General features: G+C 28.4%; 1 protein-coding gene across 2 annotated transcripts in view; it reads left to right on the top strand.

Moving 5' to 3' along the window:
* The first annotated feature begins 2,321 nt into the window (after nt 1-2,321).
* LOC136979540 (corticotropin-releasing factor receptor 2-like) overlaps nt 2,322-26,266 on the top strand; it is a 33,240-nt gene continuing 9,295 nt past the window's right edge. For both annotated transcript variants that reach the window (XM_067275545.1, XM_067275544.1), the window contains exons 1-3: nt 2,322-2,816; nt 18,610-18,735; nt 18,813-18,904. In XM_067275545.1, the coding sequence (XP_067131646.1) occupies nt 2,732-2,816; nt 18,610-18,735; nt 18,813-18,904 (303 nt within the window). In that variant the 5' untranslated portion in view covers nt 2,322-2,731. The remainder of the gene's footprint in view (nt 2,817-18,609; nt 18,736-18,812; nt 18,905-26,266) is intronic.

Below are 26,266 nucleotides of genomic sequence, written 5' to 3'. Positions count from 1 at the left end.
AGAGTAGGACTGGTTGTATGGTATTCTGCAATGAACTCCCACTTAATATAATAATGTAAAAAATTTAATTATGTTAAGTTTTTAAATTTTAAATTATAAATTTTATCTTCTCTTCGGAGAATAAGAAAATACTTAATTTAAATTACTTATAATTATATAATAATTTAAAAATTAATATGTACAAAGCTATAATAATACCCAAATTTTAATACACTCAAACCTCTAAACAACGGACACTGGTGGAAATATGCATGGTGGAACTAAGATTCATACTTTGTATGAATCTTAGATCAATGTTTCCTGATAAAATCCTTTCTGTTTAAAGGTGGCCGCTTTGGAAGGTGTCCGTCACGAAAGGTTCTATTCTATGTCTATTCCGAAAATTATTAGTTATATAGTTAAACCTCTAAATAACGGACAGTGGACGAAATGTGCGTTATTATTACGCATCTTAGTTCAACGTTCCCTAATAAAATTGCCTAGGTTTAAAGGTGGTCGTTGTGGGAGGTGTCTGTCATCAAAGGTTCTAATGTAAATCAATACAGGAAATTAATAATTATATCGTAAAAACGCTTTTTTTTCTAACACCAAGATTTTTAAATGAATTTTTTAAAGTTATTTATATAAGTTTTAGAAGCTAGAAATTAATGTTATTTTAAAATATATTTATAACGATTTATAAAAATTAATAATGTATTTTATTGTCGTCCATTGCTGCGTTACTTTCTGGATTTTATTATTACTTAAATAAGAGTCTGGTTAAGATTACACGATACGACAACGGGATATTTTCATTATTATTCTTCACGTGTCGTTAGCTTTGCTCTTTCAAGTCAGCAGATATGAAAGAGCGAACAATTTAAAGAGAGTTGAATAATAATTTACTAAATAACAACACTGCAAGAATCGGAATAAAGCATTAAAACGTGTAAGAATTTTGGAATTTTTAATTAAAGAATATTTTTTAAGCAAGATAATAGAAAACATTTCATATTATAATTAATTTATCCAGCTTAAGTCTAACAGCAAAAAAAGTTAAAATCGTGTGTGTTGTCATCTGTTATGGGACTTATTTTAAATATTTCTGTTATTACTTACTACATAATGGCAAAAGTCTTAAATTTGAGAGTAAAGATAAGTTTTATTAACAAGTTATGAATGGTAATAATAAGTACAATCTTTATCGATTTTGATTCCCCTCCTGATACGACACGTGAACCGCTTTATCTTCTCTCCTTCTTGACATTAAACCACTAAAGTTTAATAGCATAAATAGACATAATATGCAAACCTACCTGCAAAATTTCATAAAGGTTCGACATAAGACACAGGAGTTATTAAGCTTCTAGTGGGTGTACAAAATCGTGCCTGCTACACAACACAAGCTAACATCCCTATATACAGAAAAAATTCCCCAAATTTTCTTTGCATTTTCTGATGTTTCGACGTCCCCTGAGTCCAAGAATTTAAAAATCTGAGGGTCATTTTCTGAACGATTGCCATATTTCCCCTCTGTTATATATAACAGCTGGGAAAGTAATATTATTTTTATGAACGTTTATTAAGAATAAACGCATTTAATCAGTTATTTTACCAACCGTGATTGGATTTTCTTGATCCTTTCAGAGAATTCTCACCCTACTTTTTCAAGAAATAAAAGGATTTATGGTAACTGTTATCCATTTATTTCGCTGAATGAACGAATATAAAGTTAAGGGCTAATAAGTAAATCATAATGAATATCGACGTTTATTATATTTTCTCCATTAACGTTTTCATAACTTGTATCTTCAACTAGAAATCTAAAAAGAAATTTGTTTAATGTATAAATATTTTAATCATTTACGTCAATTTAGATAAATTAAATTTTCTATTTACGTCAGAAATAGTTTACAGTTAATTTTCTGCGAAGAAATACTTCCAATTCTTAAGAAATATGTTCTTATATACAATTCTTTAGCAGAAAACTCTACTGTAATAAAATAAAATAAAATACAAATCTGTTTAAATTTCCTCACTGGAAACTCGAATCGATAATTTATATCAGACCTTGATTTTCTGGCTACAATCTACAAAAATACTTTCCAAACTGTCTTAAAAATGTAAAATTCTTAAGTAAATAATTAAATTCAATTTCAAATAATTTAAACAAATAAAAATTCAGTTATAAATTAACCAATTATTTCGTGTATATATTAATAATAACGTTGAAACAGTCGAGAATTTCAGGAATTTTATACACATTTACATTAGAATTATCTTCAATAATATAATTTATAATTCAAGAAGAAAAAGAAGTGATGAAATTATGGATCAAGAAGTATTTAAATCAAGTTTGAGAACGATTCTTGTAATATAGTTTGATAATTAATTAATATTAAGTAATTATAATAATGGAATAACGCAGCAAGGTGTGTTTTAATAGTTAATTTTTGTACAGAAATTGTTCGTGTGGTAACGCTGTTTTGTTGTAATTTCTTCACTTCACCACTACGAACGCTACAATCTCTGATAGCTTCTCTAGACCACTTCGAAAGCTATTCTGATTGGTTGCGACGTTTTGTAACCGGAACTCTCAACAAAAGTAAGAATGAGAAGGTGACTTTGTTGAGTTAATCAGTTGAACTGTGTGATAAGAAGTAGACGTGTTGAACATACGCCAATTGTCGATCGGAATTTTCCCCTCCAAAGAAGCATCACCGCATCACTACTGCATATTGACTGCTATCAAATGGAGACAACCACTGATAAACAGTATCGCATTGACAGCAGGAAAGAATGCTTGTTGCATTATAATAACATATCTTACACAAACGGTAAGAGATTTTTTAAAATATTATTTAAAATTTAATTATAACTTCTACGAAAGTACATTCCCGGATCCTGTAAATGTTACTTCACTGCATAGACATCTGCCTGGCAGTGAAGCCGAACACTCTTTAAAATTTAATAATACAGTGCTTATAATTGTTTACAAAATTAATAAATAAATTGTTTATTAATTTATCTTATAATATCCTTCGTAATTTGAAATTTATGTAAATAGTTTTCTACAATTTATTAAAAATTATCCTTATATTAAGTATGCAGAAGAATGATTTAAAATTTTTCTCCTATTAAAAGTGATTAAAATTAATATTTAAATGTTATAAATCTTTAATTAATTAATGTTTATTTTTAATTATAATTACAGAAATATTTTATATTTATTTTTAATAAATAAAGTAAATTATTTTGTATATGTAATAACGTCATTCCAAGTTTTGTATAGCACAATACAGAAATGAATTTTTTGAAAAAATTATAAATTTATTGTTTATATTCAATTCATATAAAAAATTTTATAAATAAAAGTTTTATTTTATATCGTTTTTAAATGACAGGAAGTTGTTTATATTTATTTCTTGTCCAATTTCCATCCCTATTCAATGCCATCTGTAAATGACATTCCCATTTATTTCATCGTTATTTCACTTCAACAGTAAACAGATTGAAGTCAATAATCTGCTAAAAAGGCGAAAAAAAATTAGAAAATAATCTTATTTTTATAAACAAGACTGTAGACCGGAAGTAGACAATTTTTACCTAACTTAATTTTCATATTTTATGATCTTAAATAATTAAAAAAATATATTTAAACTTTTCAAACATTTTATCTATTTCATTGCTGTAAATTATGCAAAAAAATAAAGTTTTCTGAATAAAGAATGGCTAAAAAGTACCGTGTGATGGTTTAATTTAGTTTGTTAAATTGTGTATTAAACTTTAAGAAATAAAGACTTGAAAAATCTATTTTTGCAATAGTTAACTAACTTATGTTACCTCATATTTTCTATAGAAATATCTTACTTTACATTTTAACTTATTTATATTATATAAATTATGTTTTACTTAACTTCTTCAGGTAATGAAGTGTAACTTAATCTCTAAATTTTCTTTTAATTCTCAATTAAAATATATAAAGTATCATTTATAAAATCAATAAAAATCCAGGAAATTTATAATATTTTTCTACTGCTTCATACAAAAATTAATTAATTTTCGTTAAGAAAATTCATAACTTTAGTGCAATTGAAAGCAAAAATAAATGCAATTTTGCTGTAAATATCTATTTAAAACTTGAAAATTTTAATAAAATGTTAAAATAAAGTTTGCTTAACAAGAAGTTCTTGTAATAAATCTTTTTTAAATTGAAATACCCAACAAAAACAAAAAGAATAATTAACAATTTCTATCTCATTTCAAGTGGTTAAATGAGTTTGTATAATTTTATTTATACAAAGTTACGAAGAGATAAGTTAAAAATATTCAAATATTTATCTTCCTAACTGCAGAAGTTATTTATTTATTTATCCTTTAGGATATTTTGAACATTGACTAAATACACTGTACATTTCATAGATAATAAATTATATTTTTTATAATTATTATATTTTATGTGATTTTTTTCAATTATAATTAATGTGTTACGTATAGAGTGCAGTAAATTTTCTGTAAGCATAAACAACTCCTACTGTGAATTTAATTAGAGAAACCACAAGAGGCAATCACCCACTCATAAAACTATTTACGGATGATGAAATAATCATATATCTGAATATAATGTTCATACTGATGGAGAGATATTTTTGTTTTAGAGAAGTATACACTGGTTTAGCATTTAATTGTTATTTAATACAGGCAAGTACTTTTAATTGAAATTAAGTACTTATTTTATCATGAGATTTCTGCATTTTATGAAATGTCAAATACAAAAAAAGGTTTTTATGTAGAATAAACATTATTTAATATTCTTATTATATAAATATATTGTAATTTAATTTAGTTTTATAAAAATACATTAATTTTCTATGGCTATCATCAGGATATTCCATAAAAATTGCGTTATTTGTTCTCGTATTTACTATAATAAATTGCTTTAAAATGAATTGAGTTTAACAGATAATTAATTGATATAAACTATCCTAGTTTCTAATTTTAATATTGATTATAAAATTGAATTTATCGTTTCATTAGCTCGCATTACGATCTTCATATACCTTACCCACTAATAAATATTAATCCAGTTACAGATTTAGCTCATTTTCTTTAAAAATAACCAAATAAAATTGTATATTTTAATTAAAATCTTGTAATAGTATTAAATATTTATACTAATTCTCTAAATAGCATAAGTGAAATAAAGATATTCTTTTAGGAAAGTAACAATTTTTTTTTGCATGAGATGCTCGTTTTTCCAACATGAATGACATCCCATGTGTTTCCTTAAAGTTCGAATTTATATAAGCGATAAATATAAATGTATTAAATTAACTAATTATGAAAATAAATAAGTAAATCTTAATAAAATAGAAGATTTTTACTGTTAAAGTGATTAATGAATTTGCTGATAGGAAGTCATTGGAGTAAGTGCTGCTGCAAATGATCAATTACTTCATAAGTAGAATTATCCAGTTTGTTCTCATGTGCTAATAAATAAATTAGATTTTTCATTAATTCTTCCCTTCAGACACTGTTTTCATGTGAAAAACATAATTATGGTAATTCTATACACAAAATTGCTTCATATATACATAGAAAACACTACACATTTACCATATAACCAGGATAATTTTCAGAAAAATATCAAGTTAAATGTTTCATTTTTAATTGTAATTAAAATATAATTTAATTGTTTACTTATTTAATTAGAATATTCAATCATAAACTAGTTTATATAACGCGCATCATTATATCTAAATATAACTTTTAAAATTATAATTAAAGTTATTTATTATTAAAAAAAGTTAAGACAGAAATGAAAAAAAAAATCTGTAATAATGTTTACATTTTTATAATAATTTAATTAGATTTTAATTAATTTTTTCTTAATTGCATTTCATTTGTTTTAAAAAATTTATAAATTTTTGTTTATAAATATTATTAATGTAAAAATAAAATGAGAAGCAAATTAATGAATTGTTTAAATTAATTTACAATCTGATTATTAATGGTTTGTGCATATTTAATCTGAATAAATATACATTAGTTTGTTAGATAATAAGTTATTATCTGTTTAACCACCGTACTGCGTATATATACGCACTTAGTTACTAAGACAATTTACATTTAAAAAAATTAATGAGAAATTTCGATCAAGTTAAATTAAACTTAATGAAAAATTTCAATCAAATCCTATTAAATTTTGTGTTAAATTACACAATAAATATATTAAGTAAATTTCGTGGTAAATTTCAATGAAATTCGATCAAAAATGTAATTTATTCCACTTTAAATCGTATTTTATCTCGTAGTGTTAAACATTATTTGAAGTTATTTTTGAGTTTTTATATATCTTTAATATTTCTCCTCATCGTCTCAGTATATTTTAAATATTATTTTTATTTTATTTCAATATTTTAGTATAAATTCCTGGTTTTATTATATATTTATTTTCATTTCAATATAATATTTATTGAGAGAGAATGAAATATGACGAGAGAAAAATGACTTATGTTGCATAAAGGATCATTTTTACGAACCGTGTAACAATAATGAAAGTTTCAGATAAAAACTTTTATATATTAATATATATATAAATGTGAAGTAATATATTTTATAAGTATTGTTTCAGTTTCAGTTCCAGTTTTAGTTCTAGGTCAAAAGTTTTAGTTCCAGTTCCAATTTTGTGTTATGTTCTAGTTTCAGTCAGTTTTAAATTTCAGTTTGAGTCAGTTCAGTTCCAGTTCCAATTCTAAGTCTTTCAGTTCCAATACTAGGTCTTTTAGTTCCAGTTCCAGTTTCAATTCTAAATCACGTTGCGGATCAGTTCTATTTTCAGTCAGTTACGTATTATTTCTTTCTTTCTCTTTAAATACACACAGGTATATGTAGGTATACGTATATCTGCGTGTATGTAAAGAGGCACCTCTCCTTCTGATCTTCATTTTGATATCTCTGATGACGATGATGATAGTGATGAATTTCAACATCACTCGTCATTGCTATAAAATTAAGACATTTCATAATTTTCTGAATGCTGTCCAGAAAATGGAGGATGTATTGTACTGATGAGTAGTATTTTCATGTTGATGTACTCTGCATAGTAACTATGTAAACACTATTATCTTTATCAGTGAAGTGAAACGATAAATAGTATAAAATATATTTTTAGAAACATGAAAGGAACATGTGGTGATGCATATTAATGTGCATCATGTAAGGCTTATATATACACTTAATGATTCGAAGAATTCTCAACTGGATCCTGTTAATAAATCTGATTTAAAATATAAGCTTACAAACTATATGACAATGTGAGGAATAAATCACATTAAATGACATTATTAAGAGAAATTCTGATTAAGTTTTCTATAATCACACGTTAAGAATAATTTTGTAGAATTAATTATAGTTAAAAATAGTAATTACTAGTCATACTGATTTTTCATCTGTTAATAAGAATGCGTAATACTTAATGGGTTTTCCGTCATTTTCTTCTCTTAAATTAATAAATTTATATTTAATTGCATTTCAAACCATTTTTTAAACAAAATTAACATACTATAAATACATTTTTTATATTTATTATAATAAAAATACAGTAATAATAATTTATTGTACATTAATGTGTGTGCTACACATTATTCAAGTGAATTTGTGTTTCCTTGCACGTAGGATTTTTATTAATTAAATTATAATTCCTTTAAATAATGTTTATATAAATTAACCTATTTAAGTAAAAAATTAACTGGAAATTTCTATACATATAATTTCAAAAATTAACTAACTTAACCCAAAATTAAGTAGCGTAGTATTGATTTAAATTAACTAAATGAAAATTATTTAAATTAATTAAAAATTAACTGATTTCACTGAAAGTTAACTGTTTTTACCTGAAAACGTAATTAAAAATTAACTCGAAATTAACTATTTTTAGTGAAAAAACAAGTAAGAATTATCTAAATTAACCGAAAATTAACTGTATTAACTGTAAGTCAATTGTTTTAACTGAAACATCAACTAAAAATAATTTAAATTAACTGAAAATTAACTAAATCTACTTTGACTGCAATCATAGAAGAAATTTTCAATCGAATTTAAACGTTAAAATCTGCAACTCTAACAGCTTCCCTCCAACGTTATGAAGTTTTTAACGACATCTTGGCACGAAAATTAAACTCTTCGATTTTCTGATTCATCTTGAAAGATAAAAGATAATATTTTGTTAACCTTAACCCGAATCTCTAAATGAATTACTCGATTCACTAGAGAAAGAATCAAGAATGGAACTAATACTGTACTTTCATTTATTTATCCTTGATAAACCATTAAATGAGAAAGATCTTTTACCTCTTTCATTTATTCAAATGTCAACGACATAGAAAAACTCGTAATTAGATTTTTATAAATTAAGTATATATATTTTTTTGTTTTGTTTTTATTTGCAGAGGAACTTCATTAAAATTTTCAAAGATAACGTTACATTTTAGTAATTTTAATGAAGTCACTACGTTAAAGAGTATCGTATTCTGAACATGTTAATTTTGTTCTTATGTAAATTTTAACACACCGCAAAACATCGTTAGTTTTTTTTAGCGACTTCTTATATGGCACAGCTTTCATGTAGCACTTTCCTATGTAACATAATACTCATGTAACGCCCTCTTATACAGTGCAACCCTCATGTTGCTCCTTCTTATGTAGTAAAACTCTCTTGTAGCCACCATTCTATATGTCACAGACTTCATGTAGCACCCTCCTATATGTCACAAAATTTATATGGCACCCTCCTATATAGCGCAGCCCTTATATAGCGCCAAGTAGTAGTGACAAACGAATTTTACTCGTAGCTATTAAATAGCACTATTTTTCATTAACTCTGAATTTACGAATGTAGAATTTTTTATCTTTGATTTAACGAATGTAGGATTTGGGCGCTTGAAAGTCACATGATTTGTGATACAAAGTGTATTTGTATTACCGAATCACGTGAATTTAACCTCCCAAATCTCAAACTTGCACGTATACCTCAATATTTTTTATACCGTAATCTTTAATGTTCAAAGTTCTTTGGATTAGCGCCAGTTTGAATTGTGGCGCTATATCGAGATTTTGCTGTAATTCAAAAATGACTGGAATTTTTCTATTTATAAAACGTATTTTTAGTACAGTTTTTTTTCCCTTTTTCATAATTTTATCTAAAGAATTGGATGAATTTTAGATAGTTTTTGCTTATTTTCTATTGTTAAATGAAGCTACCATTTGTTGTAATGGATAATAATTTTTTTGTTTAATTTTTCTTCCTCTCTAATGCACAAAACTGATTTTTTATGTTTTTTTAGCGATTATTTGTTTTATTGTAGCAGATTTCAAGCAACTACAACAGCGAAATGCCAGGAGAAACATTTAAATAAGTATTTTTTTTATTTTTAAAAAAAGCTGTTTACTGTATAAACAGTTAGAAACATTTCTAGTTTTCTACTTAATGTGAATTTGAGCAAATAAATGACAAATTTTACGCTACTAGAGAGTTGAGAAATTGTTGAATTCTTACTTAAATCTTGTTTTCTTGAAAAGAATGATAATGCATATCATTGTTATCTTTTTTTTAGATTTTAGAATAACATCATTTCAATTTTAGAAAAATAATACCAGTACTCTTTTCTCTTTTCTGCATTTTCTCTCTATTTCTGCAACATTCACGCTCTGTTGTGGAACTTTTTCTTGTCTTCTACATCATTCTGACTCTTATTTCTGCACTTTATTTTCTGCAACACGCTTCTTGTCTTACGCAACATTCTCTTATGTCTTCTTCGTCTTTCTTCCTTTTTTTCAATGCTTTTCTTTTTTATTTGCAACACACCCACACATATACAGACACTCTCTCTCTTATGGAACTTTCGCCTTTTTCTTCTGAATTTTTCTATTTTTCTACATTTTTCTTTTTTTCTGTTTTCCCTACATATCTCTCTCTCTCTCTCTCTCTCTCTCTTCCGTATCTTTGCCCTCTTTTGCATCTTTTTCCTTTCTCTCTTTATTGCATCTGTTTCCCTCTCTTTTCTGCATCTTTCTCCTATTTTTCTGCATCTCTTTTCCTCTCTTTTCTGCATCTGTATCCCTCACTTCTGCATCTTACTTCATCCGCATTTTCCATCTGTCCAATGTCTCTTACGTTTCTCTTCTTACATTTATTACTAACTACTGAAATATATATATATATATTATATTTTTAACTAATTTTAAATTCTACAAGGCATTTTTCATTCTTTCCCTTTATTATTATTTATTATATTCATCTCTTTGTTTTAGAAAACGTAATCTAATTTGCATGAAAGAAACAAGAATCGCATTGGAGAAATTGGGATTTATATAAATCTTATATTTTTACAGATTAAAAAAAACAAATAACGACGTTAGTAACCGAGTTAAGTTTATAGAAAACTTAAATTAATATTATACTATTTGTATTATAAATTTCTTTTTAAAATAAATATATTTACAATATTATTATTTACTTTTAATAATAAAATACTTTGAAAATTGAAATGTAATTAATTTGAACAGCCTGCAAAGGCAACCGCCAAAGCGCGGTGTTTTTCAAGACCCCGCTTTGCAAGTTTTTTGAAATAAGTACAAAATAACCTTCAAAGAAAAAATACATGTTTGACTATTTATTGTTAATTTTCTTAAAATTGTTCGTATTTTTTAAAATTTTACAAATGTCCACTCTTAAGAGGACACTCTTTATTACGGACAAAGACACTACAGTTAATGTGTTGGCGGCTTTTAAAGTTCAGCAGACACTCTTTAAGATGACATCCTTTTTTGGAATTTCTACGGTTGCAGTAAAATCAATTCCAAAAACACAAAAAATTTAGTCCTTAAAATCGATTTGGCTATACAATTTTATGGTGACAAATTTAAAATTTTTATTTAGATACCCGCCAATCCGGAAAAATATTCGGTACCGCTCGAGTTCGGGTTTATCGTAGAAATCAATGACATGCAGCACGGAATACTGTACACTTCGCTGCTGTACGTTCGAACCTGGCTAAGGAAGACAGCCATGGTGCGGCACCTACAAGTATGGAGAACACGGGATCGTATTCGGGTGAGCAATTCTCAAAAATTACTTATAGGTGGTCTATCTCTCATTGCCCGGCACTCCCTTAGTGGGCCTGGCCGAACCCACGGTGGGTACGATTAAAAAGGTCTTCTTAGTGCCTAAATCAACGCAACAAATGGGCCATCAGCCAACTTTACACAGGTAAATTACCCCTATTCCCCTATGCAGGTGTTAAATAATTTTTATTGCTTGAGATTCTTCGGTTTAGTGCCACACCCGATTTAGTGACAAAGTAGTAGTGGCGCTACTTCGAGGTTTGGCAGTATAAGCTTAAATTATGGTAACTTTGGTGTTCTTGGTCTGAACCAATCTCTTGCCGTACCAAACATCATAAGTGAGGAGTAATGCCTCACTTACGACTTCATAGCTTATGCCCTCGCGCTTTTAATATTATTAAAATATATATTCATTAAACTTCTTAGTTACGGACTGCCCAAAAGTCAGGCAACTTACATACGTAAGAAAGAAAGTCAGCTGTTTGTGTGTGGTTCGAAGTGCAGCGTGGTAATTTGTATACTGAACAAGAAATGTTCAGTCACAAAATTGTTCAACATGGCATTCTTGAACATTAAGACCACGATTGATTGGATCTCTTGTCGATGGAATTACGGTTAATCAAATTTTACTACACGTTTGTATGTACGTTTTTATTGATTATTATGGCAAAGTTTCGTTACATCTTTTGAATTTTTATAGCAATGTGCCTAAACTGTGCCAAGGATAAAGTTTTTAACTGTTATCTTTGTTCTCCCTTCTTTTACAGTGTATCGATTTCTAACTTAAAAGTTATTAAAGTGACAATTTTCTTTGGAGTCAAGTTAATTTTCATGTTTACTTTAATTAAGTAACTTAACATTCCCTTCCTTTCATTAAAAAAGCAAATATACAACTAAACCTCCAATAACGGCCACCTTCGAACAGCGGTCATTTTGTCAAGAAAGAATAACCCCCCTCTGAACAACAGCCACTAACAGAGGACACTAAAATATCCGTTGTTAGGAGTGGCAGTTGTTTGAAGGTTATTTTTTTACGCTATTCTGTAGCAAATTTCCTATGGTTTCTTCTAACTCAAGATATTTTCTGGATAGAAAATTAATATAATTGAATTAGAAAGTGTATTTTTATCCATATTTCTTGACAAATTTATTGGATTGTTAATCAGATTTTTCATATTCAATTGAAATTTTGATTGCGTACACATGATAAAGTTGCAATATCGACTAGAGTTTTCTATTTATAGCTGTAAACTTTTCAAGGTCTGTTCGATAATTTTATATTTAGAGTTATTTATATTGTTTCCACGCTTCTCCCTATCAGTTTTCAATGTCATATAATTTATTATATAACAATTTAAATATATTTTTCCACTATTCTTGCATAATGTTGTATACAGAAAGTGAGTATACAAATTTTGAAATTCAAATATACAATAAAACCTGTTCAAAACAGAACCTGAATAAAACGGAAAACCTGCCAAATAGGAAAAGATACGCGGTACCAGTTTACACAAGTTTTATTGTATTCTGTCAAACCTCCGAATAACGTCCTTTGACAGGAATATAAGAAAGAAAAAAAAAATTTTGCTAATATTCGTTACTGGCCGTTGTTAACAGGTTATTTTGTATGTACAATTGTTCGAAATTAGTCGCTTTTTAGAGGTGTTTGCTAATAGTGCCGTTATGATATGTCATTTTGATGATTTAGATTTTGAATTGTTGAAATGGTGAAAAGTTAAATAAACACCATAGAAACTCTACGGTGACAACAGTGACGACACTAAAAGAATTGATATTAACCCATTCATCATAACCGAAACAAACTGCAGCCTTTCATAAACTGCAAACTCATAATACAATATGAGTTTCCAGGTTAGGGCCTCATATTGTTATCAATGTTTGGTGGAGAATTAGAGTTTATTTTATGTTATAATTTAGAGGCACACAAGTCCATCTCTGTATATTGGTAACTTCCTTGTATTATAGAAGGTAAGTTCCCCAGATTTTCTTGTGCTCTGTAACGCAGATTTAATCAATAATCACTTAATCTTAAATCGATGACACATTCAGCTACTTTCTTTAATTCTTTCCTTTGAAATGATATATAAATCCATTAACAGTCATGATTCAGAAGATCCTCTGAATTATCCATTAAGATGGAGGGTGTCTCGCCCTTTCCTCCATTTTAATCGGATTTATTAATCATTTCTATACAAAGGATTAAAAGGATAAGTAGATAAGTGGAAATTTAGTATGATATTGATCACAGATTAAACGGTTATTGATCGATTCTGCACTATACAATATTAAAAAGCCTCAACTGGTGTTTATACTTTTCTCTCCTTAAATATTATGGTAAATCAAATAAGCTATAACTATATAAAATTGAACGAAACCTCTGAACAATGGCCACTGACGAAAACATAAAAAACGGCGCTTTTCGAGGTTACTTTGTATACATCTTTGTTGGACGTTCATGAAAACATGCCAGCTGTGTAGATGTGGACGTTACTTCGGAGATTCGATTGTGATATATAATATATATATCACAACACAATCGCTATTAATAACAATAATAAGCTATATATATATGCTTATTATTGTTTTTAGTTATTTTGTTTCAATAGGCAATACTTGTACACACTACATTTGTTTTTTTCCTATATTATATCCTATTCACAACCAGCTCTCTAAGTAAATGACGTTGGGAAATTGCTTTAAATAACTCCTAAACTCCTTGACTGATCTGCACCAAATTTTTCATAGTTACTCTCTAGGATCCTGCGGATAATATAGGTTGTCTGTTAAATTAATCACTTTAGAAACTTATAACATATTTTATAAGATTGTAAGTTTATTAAACTTCGAGTTATCTCACTTAATAAGCTTTCAAGTTTAATATATCTCGCTCTTGTATATATAAGAATATTTATTAAATTCCGCTCGAAATTAACTTTTACGAAACATTAAAAGTAAAAAAAAAAAAAATTCTTATTTTCTAGAAAAGAAATTCTAGAAAGAAACTGATCGATATTTTAAATCCAATGGGATATACAGTAATATATTGGATGAATCCTGACTTATGATATAAAAACTAAAAGTACATTCACTGATGTAGTTAAACATATCGATTCTGCCATATTTCTTTTTGGTGTCAGCATTCATCATTGTTCATATTTTAATATTTTTTATGGAAGTTTTTATATGTCTTCTTACGCTATTTTATAGGGAAATTTCTCTTTTCATCCCTACAGAATTTTAGTTCAATTATAATAATACCATAACGTATAAATTGAATATAAAGTCGAACCTGTAAATAACGACCACTGACGAGGACATAAAAGGTAGCCGTTGTTCGTAGGTGTCAGTATCGTACTTTCGGCCATTTCTATGCAATATTATACAATCTTACTCTATTTATGGCACAACCTAAGATTAATTTGTCTTCGATTTACGACGGCTCGCTTAACGACCATTATCCCTACGTTTAGGTCAAGTATATAAATACGAATTATAATTCTTAATTTCATTTACAACTAAATTAACAAGTGTATATATAGTGTCATTGTTTTATTTTAAAGTAACGGCGTTAAATAAACTATTTAAATAGATATTTTATGAAATATATAATGTTATAAGTAATAGTGTCACGTCTAAGAATTGATCCTGCCAATTACTGTTACCAAATGATCCTTTCAGTAAGTTCGATAAAGGAAAATTCGCCGCAACACAGTAGGAAGAAAACCTCCGTTTTCTATTTGTAGAGGAAAATTTGTGATAAACTGCGTGACATTGAACCGACTTTCAGACTTAAGAAAGCTGTAAACATAAAGAAAAACAACTTTTCTGCTTTCACGTCACATTCGTCCAGAGGAACCCCCCCCCCAAGAACTTGGCTTGAACTTGGAGGAGGTCGCATAGAAACGATTTATTTTTTATAAGTTTTCTATCATTTATGCTACAGATTTTCTTGTAGAACATTTTATTTCTTATAAAAATTTAATATGGTGTAAATATTGAAAATATTTAAAGCTAAATCCTAGCTTAAATTTAAATATGTAATGTTTAAAATTCAATTCTAAAATAAAGATTTGGGATTAGATTTTGTTGGTTACATTAATTAAAAATTGAGAATTTTAAGGATAAAATTATTAATTTGTATTTTTTAAATAAACGTTTACTGTTTATAGATAGAAGCTACAGTTTACTTTCATACTGGGCACTCTTAAGCACTCAGAGGGCCTGTTTATCAAGAGTCGACGGTTCAGCCGAGCCCGAAATAAATGGTAAAGAATACAGATAATTCTCCTAGAAATTCCTAAAGGTTTTTGAATTGCCCGGATTGCTACGTTCTGGAGATCCAGGATCGAATCCAGGATCCTCCAGAACGTCATTGTAGTATTATGTAGGATTTTTAAATCATAAAAATTTAAATCTTATCCAAATTAAATTAATGGTGTGTTAAAGTATTAACTCATCAAAATAAAATGATAAAGTATTCATAAAGGAAGATATGTACGTATATAGAACACTACTCTGTACCTTAATAGTTCTGTCTTTTATCATTAATTCCATTTTAATTCATGAAAATTTAAGTGTAATGTTTTCTATATAAAATTAATTTTATTACAACTTCTCCAGAAAATTCTTGATTATACAAAAAATACAGGAAAATCACTTATTCCTGCAGCACATAAATTTGTCTGCATTGGACTTATTACATTGTGAATATGAAGAATACAACGCCGCTTTCAATCACACAAGGGTTTCTTTATTAATTATAACCAGCGCAACATATTACTTCCATCTTTTTATGTTCTTCCGTGTTAGGCTTCAATAACAATTATTGTAAATAAATAATAAACCTATTGTAATTACAATGGGTGTAAACAGTGAAGTCCAAACACCAGTGACATACTTGATTGCGGGTTCGCACCCCCACCAACGAGATGACCACGTAGTGTTTTCACTTACTTAGTTGTTACAAAGGTGAAGGAAACCCGGATACTCAATGTGGTCAGTCCGTTGATGGGGGAAGCGAACCCACGACATGTGTTCGGTCATTTTATCCATTCGGCCATTACTAGACTTACAGGAAAACAGGATTTTTGCCTAAAAAAACAGAGAAAAATCCGAGAACCGAATCTAATTACAGATTTCCTTTGATCACGGATTTTTCCTCGGTGTCTCAATTAAGTAGTTAAAGATTTTAATTGGCTATTAGTATTGGCTATTAGTGCTATTGGCTATTAGTGTCTTGCATTGAAAGCGTTTACTGGGTCATTTAGCCATATATATTTAGTTATCCTGTCAAAGAAAGATTTTTCGAACGATCCCAACAAACTTTTCTAAGTTTGAAAACTGTATACAGACTCTTCTAACAGCAAATGTGCTCTAAGGTCTTATCTATGCTTAGTATTAAGCTGTATGTTTTGTGCCTAGGGTTTTATTGTAGTTGAAGTTGTACACGTGAATCGGGATGCAGCTATCCTTGCTGTGACCTTTGACACTTGACATTCCTATCATTTTTGGAAGAATGATTAGAAATAGTCGCTCCACATCTTTGTATTGAATTTACTTTGTTTTTATATTCGGACAACCCCCGTTTACAACCCTTGTAAATCAATCTCCAGGATATCAACGATATGATAATTTAACCGTTTTTTTAAGTTTTCTGAAAATAAGCGTAATTTTAACTCTGTATATATCAAAAGTATCAATTTAACCTCAGTTAGTTGCAGATCTTGGGAGAAAGTTATAAAGTTTCTTGAAGAAGTTAAATATTTTTAAAGAGATACCACTATAAACACCAATTTTGAAGGAAAACGTTGGATATTGGATCGAATTCAGTAGTATTTCTTGTAGGGAACTCGGAGAAAGAGTTTTATTACCAATCAATCACATTCCACTGCAGGGATTTTAGTGAAAAAGTTTGGTTCGGATCACGTGTAGAAACATATTATATTTCGTATAACATTCTACTTAAAAATTTTATACAGTAAAACCTGTCCAAAACGGAACCTTAATAAAACTGAAACCTGAGTAAAGGAGACACATTCTTAGAAAAGCAATTACTTTGTGTTGAAAAATAAGCGAGCCTGCCAAACCGGGAAAAATATTCGGTACCGTAATAGTCCGGTTTACACAGATTTCACTAAACAACAAATTATGGTCGAACCTCTAATAACGACCACCTCTAAACAACGTCCATTTTTTCAGGATCATTTTTCCGAACAGAAATAACCTTCAAACAATGACCACCCATAAACAGCGGCAATCTTTTACATCTTCGTCAGTGACCGTTTTTCAGAAGTTTGACTGTATAAGTTATAAACCTTTAATAAATAATAACTCACTACTTTAATACGGGGTGTCTTAAAAAGACTAAAATTATGAATTACTCGCTTCTATCTTGATTAACAGACTTCCGGGTTAATGTAATTAAATATATTTTATAATATGTGAATAAATTATAATCGAGAAGGTAATGTTAAGGATATAGATCAGAGTGTTATCATGATGAAAGCATTTTTGCAGGAGTTTCCTCTTACTGTAATTAAATTATAAAAATAGTTACACGGGAAATTTATCTCTTTAAAGCTTCCAAATCTCTTTTACTTTATTCTTATTATCACATTTATTATTTGGGATTTATTTTCACGATTTTATACAGAGTTTAACCATCAGACTTTAGAAGATATAATTACATTTTTTTTCTTATCCTGTGACTGAAGAAGTATGGATGCAATAATAAAAACAAATATATTTAATTAAATGTAAGAACCAACGTTAAAATATTTTTATGTGAAATAAATAGTAATATGTTATAGTGTTATATTTATGTATTCAGTAACTGTATAAAATTATCTATTTTATAGGAAATTTTTTATAAATATGATTTTTAAGCCCGAATTCTCAATATATCATTATAATTAAAGTACAGTCAAACCTGCGAACAACGACCACTGACGAGTACATCAAAAATATCGCTATTTAGAGGTTATTTTACAAGCATTTCTGTTTAAAGTTCCTAAAAAATATGTCCGCTGTTTACAGGTTCGATTGTATATTTGATTAAAGCACTCTTATATTTCCTATAACACTAGTTTTTTAAAAAAAAAATTCGTTACATACTTCTTTGTAGAAGATTTCACTCATATTTACATTTCACTGATGTAATTTTACTTGTGCATACATTTGTAGGTGTTTTAAAGCTTTCTCCGATAAATTATACTATATTATGGATGAATATGGACCTCCAAAATTTCATTTCTAACTACGTTTTAACTGATATTTTTATAGAAACTTCATGTATAAACAATGAACGAGATTATTAAACACTAAATTCATATTTGAAAGCTTGAAGAATAAAGTAAACACACATGAAATATCCACGAATTGGGTAACATGAGATTGGAAAATATCTTATTCCTCGAGGAAATAAACTGTTTCTGCAAAAGAAACTGTAATCAGCTTTCTCTAAAACTATAAATTTCTTTTTAATAGGCACATATTGCGAAGCTGCTTGGGATAAGTTGTATTGTTGGCCCCCAGTTCCAGCAGGAGAAGTTGTAACAAGATCATGCAGAAGCATATTTATAATACCAGAAGATATCTGGGTAGAGAATAAAGGTCTGTAAATACATTTTTTCAAGTGGAAATGTAAGCAATGAGATTGGTGAGAAGTATTGTTTTCTTTATACTTTCAGATCCAGTTGCTTATAGAATATGCAACAATACAGGTCAGTGGTATTGGGGAAACTGGACAAATTACAGCGAGTGTTTAACTTTGTTTACAAACGTAAGTCATATTTATGAAGATTTATTGAATCAGTTAATTATTTAAGTTAAGTATCTGGTTAATATCACTTATTTATTCTGAAAAATACTACTGTAAATTATAATCATAATTGATCAACCGAACATAAAAGTAGATTACGGAGGAAATAAATGTATACAATAATATAAAATAGCCCTAAAATAGTCATAATAAAATATAGATCATATGAAATTTTGGGTATTTTATCATACCATTGTCATGCTTATTACTAAGCATGAAGGGGAAGAAACCAGGAGGATAAGTAAGGTGTTCAGGTTTTATGGTAGCGTATATTTTCTGCAGGGTCTCGGGAGTAACCATAAAAAGTGTGGTGCAGATCGGATAAAAGGTTTAAAAGTGTATAGAGAACAGACAGACGGCAACAGACATTCTATTTTATGTACATAGATACCATTTTTAACTAATTAATATTTAAATTAGTAAAATAATTCATTAAATTTATTAATGTAATAAGAACATTACATTACTATTAAATAAGGGGTTAATTTTTGAAAGTTATAATCTCTAAAAATCGTATTTTTGCAAGAAATGCTGATTTTTCCATTATTTTATTCTAATTTGAGTAATAAAAAGTCATTAAATTAAAGAATAATAAAAAGTTTTCTCCTTTAATAGCTTCTTAATTTAATTTCACTTACGAAGTTTGAAATAGTATGTATGTAGCTAGCTCTAAGGAATAGACATTATTTTATTGTTAGATAATAGTAAAATATTCGTAATTATGCAACTAAAATAAGATTATTCAAGGAATATCTTATTATTCGTAGGATAATTCCGTATTCCGTAATCCTCGTATTCAAGGAATAATCTTACCTGCATAATTACACCATTAGATAGCATATTCCTTCAAATTCTCTACCTTCTTTATCCAGCTATTTACCTCCCTCGCTCTTTCTGCTCTAATTTCTTCCTATGGTCAACTTACACAAGTAGTGTTCCCACTTCTGTATAAATAAACGAGTAATTGTTTATTTAAATCAGTGGCCAAGTGAATGAAACCACCGAACACTGGTAGTCAGTCACGTAAAATTTTTCGGGTTTTCTTCACGTTATTAACACATAAATAAGACCAGTTTCTATAGAAAATCCTCTCCGTTGAGTTTCCTATACAAACAAACAAACAATTTATTTAAATAATATAAAACAGCAACGTTTCATACAATATTATATAGTATAGCACTTTAATTCTTGGAGAATAAACCACGTTTTCAATGTTACAAATTTATTATTTTAAAAATAAATTAAAATATAACGGAATAAATTTCACAAAATAAGAATTTCTATTACCTTTACAGCTTCAAATTTTCCCATTTTCTAAATACAATAAATTAAAATGATTTTAGAAAAATTATTTTTAAATTCTCAAAATTTATCCGTATACGTTTCTTTTATATTGAATTTTTTAAAATTTAGTACCAATTTATAGAGAAAAATATATATCTTTTCTGGGAAGAGAGAAGAATTTTTCTTTTTATTACTTACACAATAAAATCTTTTCTATACTTAGGGATAACATTGATTTTCTATTTCACGATGATGGAAATTTTTTTGTATTCCCTTTATGATGCTATTTATCCCATTCAGGATATAAGTATTATATTTTATGTATTATATTACGTAAACTTTAATATAAATTATCTTTTTGACAATATTCTCACTCGTCGATTTTTAATTGAAATACATTTCGTCTTCGATTATAATTATCATAATATGTGGTTTTGTTTAATTAATGGCAGAAGTCTAACTTGTAAAATTTAACTTTTGTAATTGTAAGATAATAAACATATTATAGATTAATTTTAAAACAATTCTAATGAAAATATTGTATTATGTTTTTGTATTAATACATTAAGGACATAATACAATATAAGGACGAAGTGTATTTTATATAATATATATTCGTTATTTAAATAATTATTTTTATTATTATAAATTTATATTACCATCACTATCATTTCTATCGCTATTGTATCATTGTCATCACACCACCACTACTAACAACAACAACAACACCATTTTCATAAATATGTATCATTACCAACACTAATATCGTTACCACCACTATACCATTAGCCTACACTAGCATCACCATTCAGATCACCACCACAACACTAGCACCACAAAAATCGTCATTACCAACACTATCACTAGCTCCATCAAAATCTCTATCAGCTTCATGCAAATTAGGTAAACGTATTTTAACTCAATTAATATTGTGTTTTTCTCTTGTAAATTTGCTGATATTTTTCTAACTCTATTTCGTGTTTAATAAATATTACTAAAGAATTGTTATATTTACCTCGTCTAGAAGTCATAAATCTACACACGAACTTATATCGATAACATTTATTTACGTTTACAGTTAACGTGGTTATTTGTAAGTTAAACCTTTAACCATGACAAATATTTACAAAGTATTTTCCTTAAATTAAATATCTTCAAAGATTAGATGAATAAATATTTCTTTGTGTACTCTTTAATTAAATAATAATAAAGACAGTTTATAATATTTTATTGTATTAAAAATTAATAGAGAATTAAATAAATTTAATTTGACATTTGTCCTTTTTATCACATAAAATTCAAATTAATTTATTTTTATATTTTAATATTCTTTTCTTATATTATAAATCAATCTATAATTTATTACATTTTATTATTTACTTAATTAAAAATGCTTCTATATTATTTAATTAATATATATTAAATTATTTACATATCGGTATTGTATTATAAGCCACGATACTGATAATAATTTAAATTTTAAGAATGTAGCTGCTTCATGTGAAACGATGAGAAGACAGACAGTTTTACATGCTGACAAGCCACAGTCCGTTTTAAACAGTGAAAAGCTATAGTTTCATACGGTGACAAGCCATAGACCGTATCACAGTGTGACAAGTCTTAGTCCGTTTTACACAGTGCCATAGTAAGCTTCATGTAAAACAGACCATGACTTGGCATGTTATAGGTTTAATCGGTAGCTCGTGATCATCAAAAAATGGTACGTGTCATTGTTTGACTATAGGGCAACGTTCCATCCGATAAAAGTGAGAGAAGCCTTACATCAGTTGCTTTTTAGATGTATGTACTTCGTATTGAATATAACTTAATCTATTGTAAACGAAACAATACATTTAACTTTAACAATTAAATATTTTATCGCGTAACAAAGACAAATAAAGTTTCTATAAAATGTTTTTAAAGTCACAAGGAAGTGAAATAAAATGGCTGTTTTTTAACGAAATCATTTATAAGCAACACAGGTCTGCAAGTAAAAAACTGCAAAGGATTTTTATACATTTTCTTATAGATTTCAACTTGCTAAGAACGAAAAAAATACCAAAAAATTCCATCTCGTCAATTTTTTTTGTTACACTCAAGTTTTTGTTCGTATTTAGCATAAAATTCTTAGTTAACTTAAAATTTAGTAAGCTTTTCTTATTTAAAAAATGACCTTAAAACGAAGAGTTTTCACATTAATTCTATCAATTATACTTGGACTTGGCAATAAATAAATAAATAAATAAAAATTTTAATGGTTGAAGAGAGTGGTCGTAGAGGGAGGTGGGTTAAGTAGTTTTAGCATTAGAGTAAGGTCGCATGATCGTGTAGAAACAGGTTAAAAGTTGATAGTAAGAAATATTATAGATGAGGTTGAGCATGTTTCGACACGTTATCTGGGATACTAGGAATAAATATAAACAACATGCTGTTCGATTAGATCATGTTCAAACAAGCTAAATAAGTTCTGTATCTCGCTGGCCATCTAATGCCACACTCAGTTTATATCCAGCATTTGAACGCTACTGTGCTTGTATTTTTTTTTTTTTTTTTTGTCGTGTAATTTCTCCCGACAGCTTCTGTTATGTTCGTGGTAAATACACAGTGAAAAGTCAACAAAGAAACGTGAGTTTGTGAAGAAAGTTTATTTTGCGTGTTTAAAATTGAAACTTGGAGAACAAGAGAAAGCATGGGCTCCGCATATGGGGTGTAGAAGATGCGAGGAAGATCTTCGTTTGTGGTTTGAGGGTAAGAAAAACTCATTTCGTTTGGCATTCCTGTGATATGGCGTTAACAAAAAAATCACACAACCGACTGCTACTTCTGTTCGGTAGTTGTTAAAGGATTTAATACAAAAAATAAAAAGAAAATATTTTACCCTAACCTTGACGCAGCTATTTGTCCAGTGTCCCATGGTCCTGAAATACTAGTTCTACAGCCACCTTCTAATTTAGATGGCATCCTGAGTGAATGAAAGGACTCAAACACATTAGCTTCCCAGGACGAATCTAGCTCAGATTTTTCTGTTGACGAAGGAATTCAACTTTTTTTCTCAGAATGAGCTCAACGACCTAGTAAGAGACTCAGGTCTTTCAAAGATGCAGCCGAATTGCTAGGACCAAGGCTAAAAAACAAAAACCTGCTATCATCTGGGTCCTAATTTTCGTGGTACAGACATTGAGAGAGAGAATTTACTCAGTTTTTATCCAAAGAGGGAAATCTGATTTATTGTAATGATATTCATGGGCTCATGAAGTGCGTTGAAATAGAATATGATTCATCAGAATGGCGCATATTCATTGATTCGTCTAAAACTAGCTTGAAAGCAGTCTTGCTGCATAATGAAAATGTATTTGCATCTTTTCCTATGGGACTCTCGGTTAATATGGGAGAAAAGTATACTGACTTGGCTATGATTCTTGAGAAAATCAAATATCAAGAGCCTCAATTGATAGTTTGTGAAGATTTCAAAATACTAACCATGTTGTTAGGCCAGCAGGGAGATTATACAAAATATCCTTGCTTTCTTTGTTTATGGGATAGTAGAGTGAGACAGCTGCACTGGACAAAAACTGACTGGCCACCACGAGACAGTTTAACCTCCGGCGAGTGAAACGTCATCAATACGACATTGGTTCCCCAAGAAAAAGTGTTATTACCATCTCTTCATATTAAATTGGGGCTCATAAAGCAGTTTGTCAAATCACTCCCAAGAGATGGGGACTGTTTCAGATATCTGTGTTCCAAGTTTCCGAAACTGTCTGAAGTCAAGTTAAAAGACAGAGATTTCACTGGCCCCGATACAAGAAAACTTTTATCTGATCCTCTCTTTTTGGAAACAATGGGAGAAAAGAAAAAAGAAACATGGGACTCTTTCAAGAATGTAGTGTATAAGGTTTTTGGGAATACTAAGGACCCTGACTACAAAACCATTGTACAACGCATGCTGGCAGCTCAAGGATGCAAGATGAGCTTAAAAGTTCATTTCTTACACTCCCATATTGACTATTTTCCCAAAAACTTGGGAGCCTACAGTAAAGAACAGTGTGAAATATTTCACCAGGATGTCCGTGATATCGACAGACGTTACCGAGGAAAATGGGATGTCAATATATTAGATGACTACTGTTGGATGCTCAATTGAGAAACCAGAGAAAGAAATCGGAAACGAGTTCGGAGAAGCATCAAAGAGAAGCAGAAAAGGTTTCATAAGAAGAAAGAGTACACCTAAAATTGTATATATATATATCAGAAACAATTTTTCGATTAGTTGTAAGAAAATATAATATATTTAGTTCATTGTAATAAACAAGAGTTTTAATCAAATTTTTTTTCTATTTTGCAAAAAACCTATACGTGATGGGATGCTACGGAAGTCATTTTTAGACTCTCCGATCTTAAAAACATATAATTCAGCAAAAATATCCCATGCAGCTGGAAAAACAATTTTTTGCAGACTGTGTAATCAATTTATTTATTTTCAGAAGATACAAAATAACAATTTACTTCAATAAGCAATAATTACATTAATAAAATAAACAATTTTTATCGAAATTAAAAGTAATTAAACTAATTAAAGTCGTGTAAAATAATAAAATATTTCAATAATAATAATCTTGAAACTTTTTAACCTTCAATAACGGCCACCTCTAAACAGCGACCAGTTTTTCAGGAGCTTTCTAAACAAAAATGTGTACAGAATATCCTCCAAACAACGGCCATTTTCGAACAGCAGCTATTTTTTTACCATCTCATCAGTGTCCGTTTTTAAAGGTGTGGTCGTATATGCAGGTATAAAAAAAGTAATAATATAAAACAAAGTTAAATAAATAATTATTCTTTCAGAAAAATTAATCTTTTTTAAAGTAAAAAATCGATGGTATATTATTGTGATATCATCATAATGTCGGGCTGATATTTTTAATTACATTTTAATTTAACAAATGGCAAAACTTCCGGTCTAGCATGGAAATTCGTGATTAATATCGAGACCAAATATGGATATTTCGATGACCAACTGGAAACCAAATATGGAAATTTCGACGATCATTTCGGGATCACATATGAAAATCACGATAATCAGCGATAAAAATCGAGACCAGATATGGAAATCTTCATTATCATCGATAAAAATCGAGATCCATATCTGGTCTCGATCGATAAAAATCGATTTCCTTATCTGGTTTATCGAGACTAGATATGGAAACCAGAGAAAATCGAGACCAGATATCCGGTCTCGATTTTCATCTATCTAACTTTAATCTCGAAATTTCTCTAGTGCTGCAATTTGAAAATATCAGCGAAATGAAGAAAAGTTATCATGTTTCTGTGAGAAAAAGGTTAACCTCTGTTAAGTAAAAGAAAAAGAAATTTGTGTTGAAAATTATATGAAATTGCCGGATAGAAACATTAGCAATTATTAGAAAACTGATATTAATCAGTAAAATTCTTACTTATTTACATTATCTCTAATAATGTAAACTCATTAATGGTGCAAACATAATTTAATTCTCTTAATAAAACCTGTTACCGATTACATCAAGGATAATTCCACTTTAAAAATGTGAAATGTTTCCTTAAAAGCAAAATGTAATAATAAGCTAATTACTTATTTAAATTGGAAATTATATCATTTTCTTTTGGAAAAATTGAGAAAAAAAATGTAATTTATCTTATATTATCATTAAAATTATATAATTAAGTTGTTTGGTGTTATTTATATTATTTTTATTGTTCCATTTAAAGATGAAGCATCAATCGATTTAATCAAAGTAATTCCATTATTTTTGGGTTAAAAATAATAGAAAAAATTACTTTTTATTTATAGAAAGTTTTCAGATTTTTATTTATTTATTTTATTTTATAATTTATATCACTTTTTGTTTATTTATTCCCTTTGAATAATGTAAATTTAATTTATTCTCTTCGCTTAAAGCAGTTACATTTTTACCACTCTTAATGTATTATTTTCATATTAAATTTTCATTTAATTTTCTATTGAGCTGCAATTTATAAATTGCAGGCTTATAATTTTCATTA

The sequence above is a fragment of the Centruroides vittatus genome, unplaced genomic scaffold (assembly GCF_030686945.1).
Source record: "Centruroides vittatus isolate TY-2023 unplaced genomic scaffold, ASM3068694v2 contig_628, whole genome shotgun sequence".
NCBI lineage: Eukaryota > Metazoa > Arthropoda > Arachnida > Scorpiones > Buthidae > Centruroides > Centruroides vittatus.
Note: the sequence above shows the minus strand (reverse complement) of the source record. Positions and strands in the feature narration are given on the sequence as shown.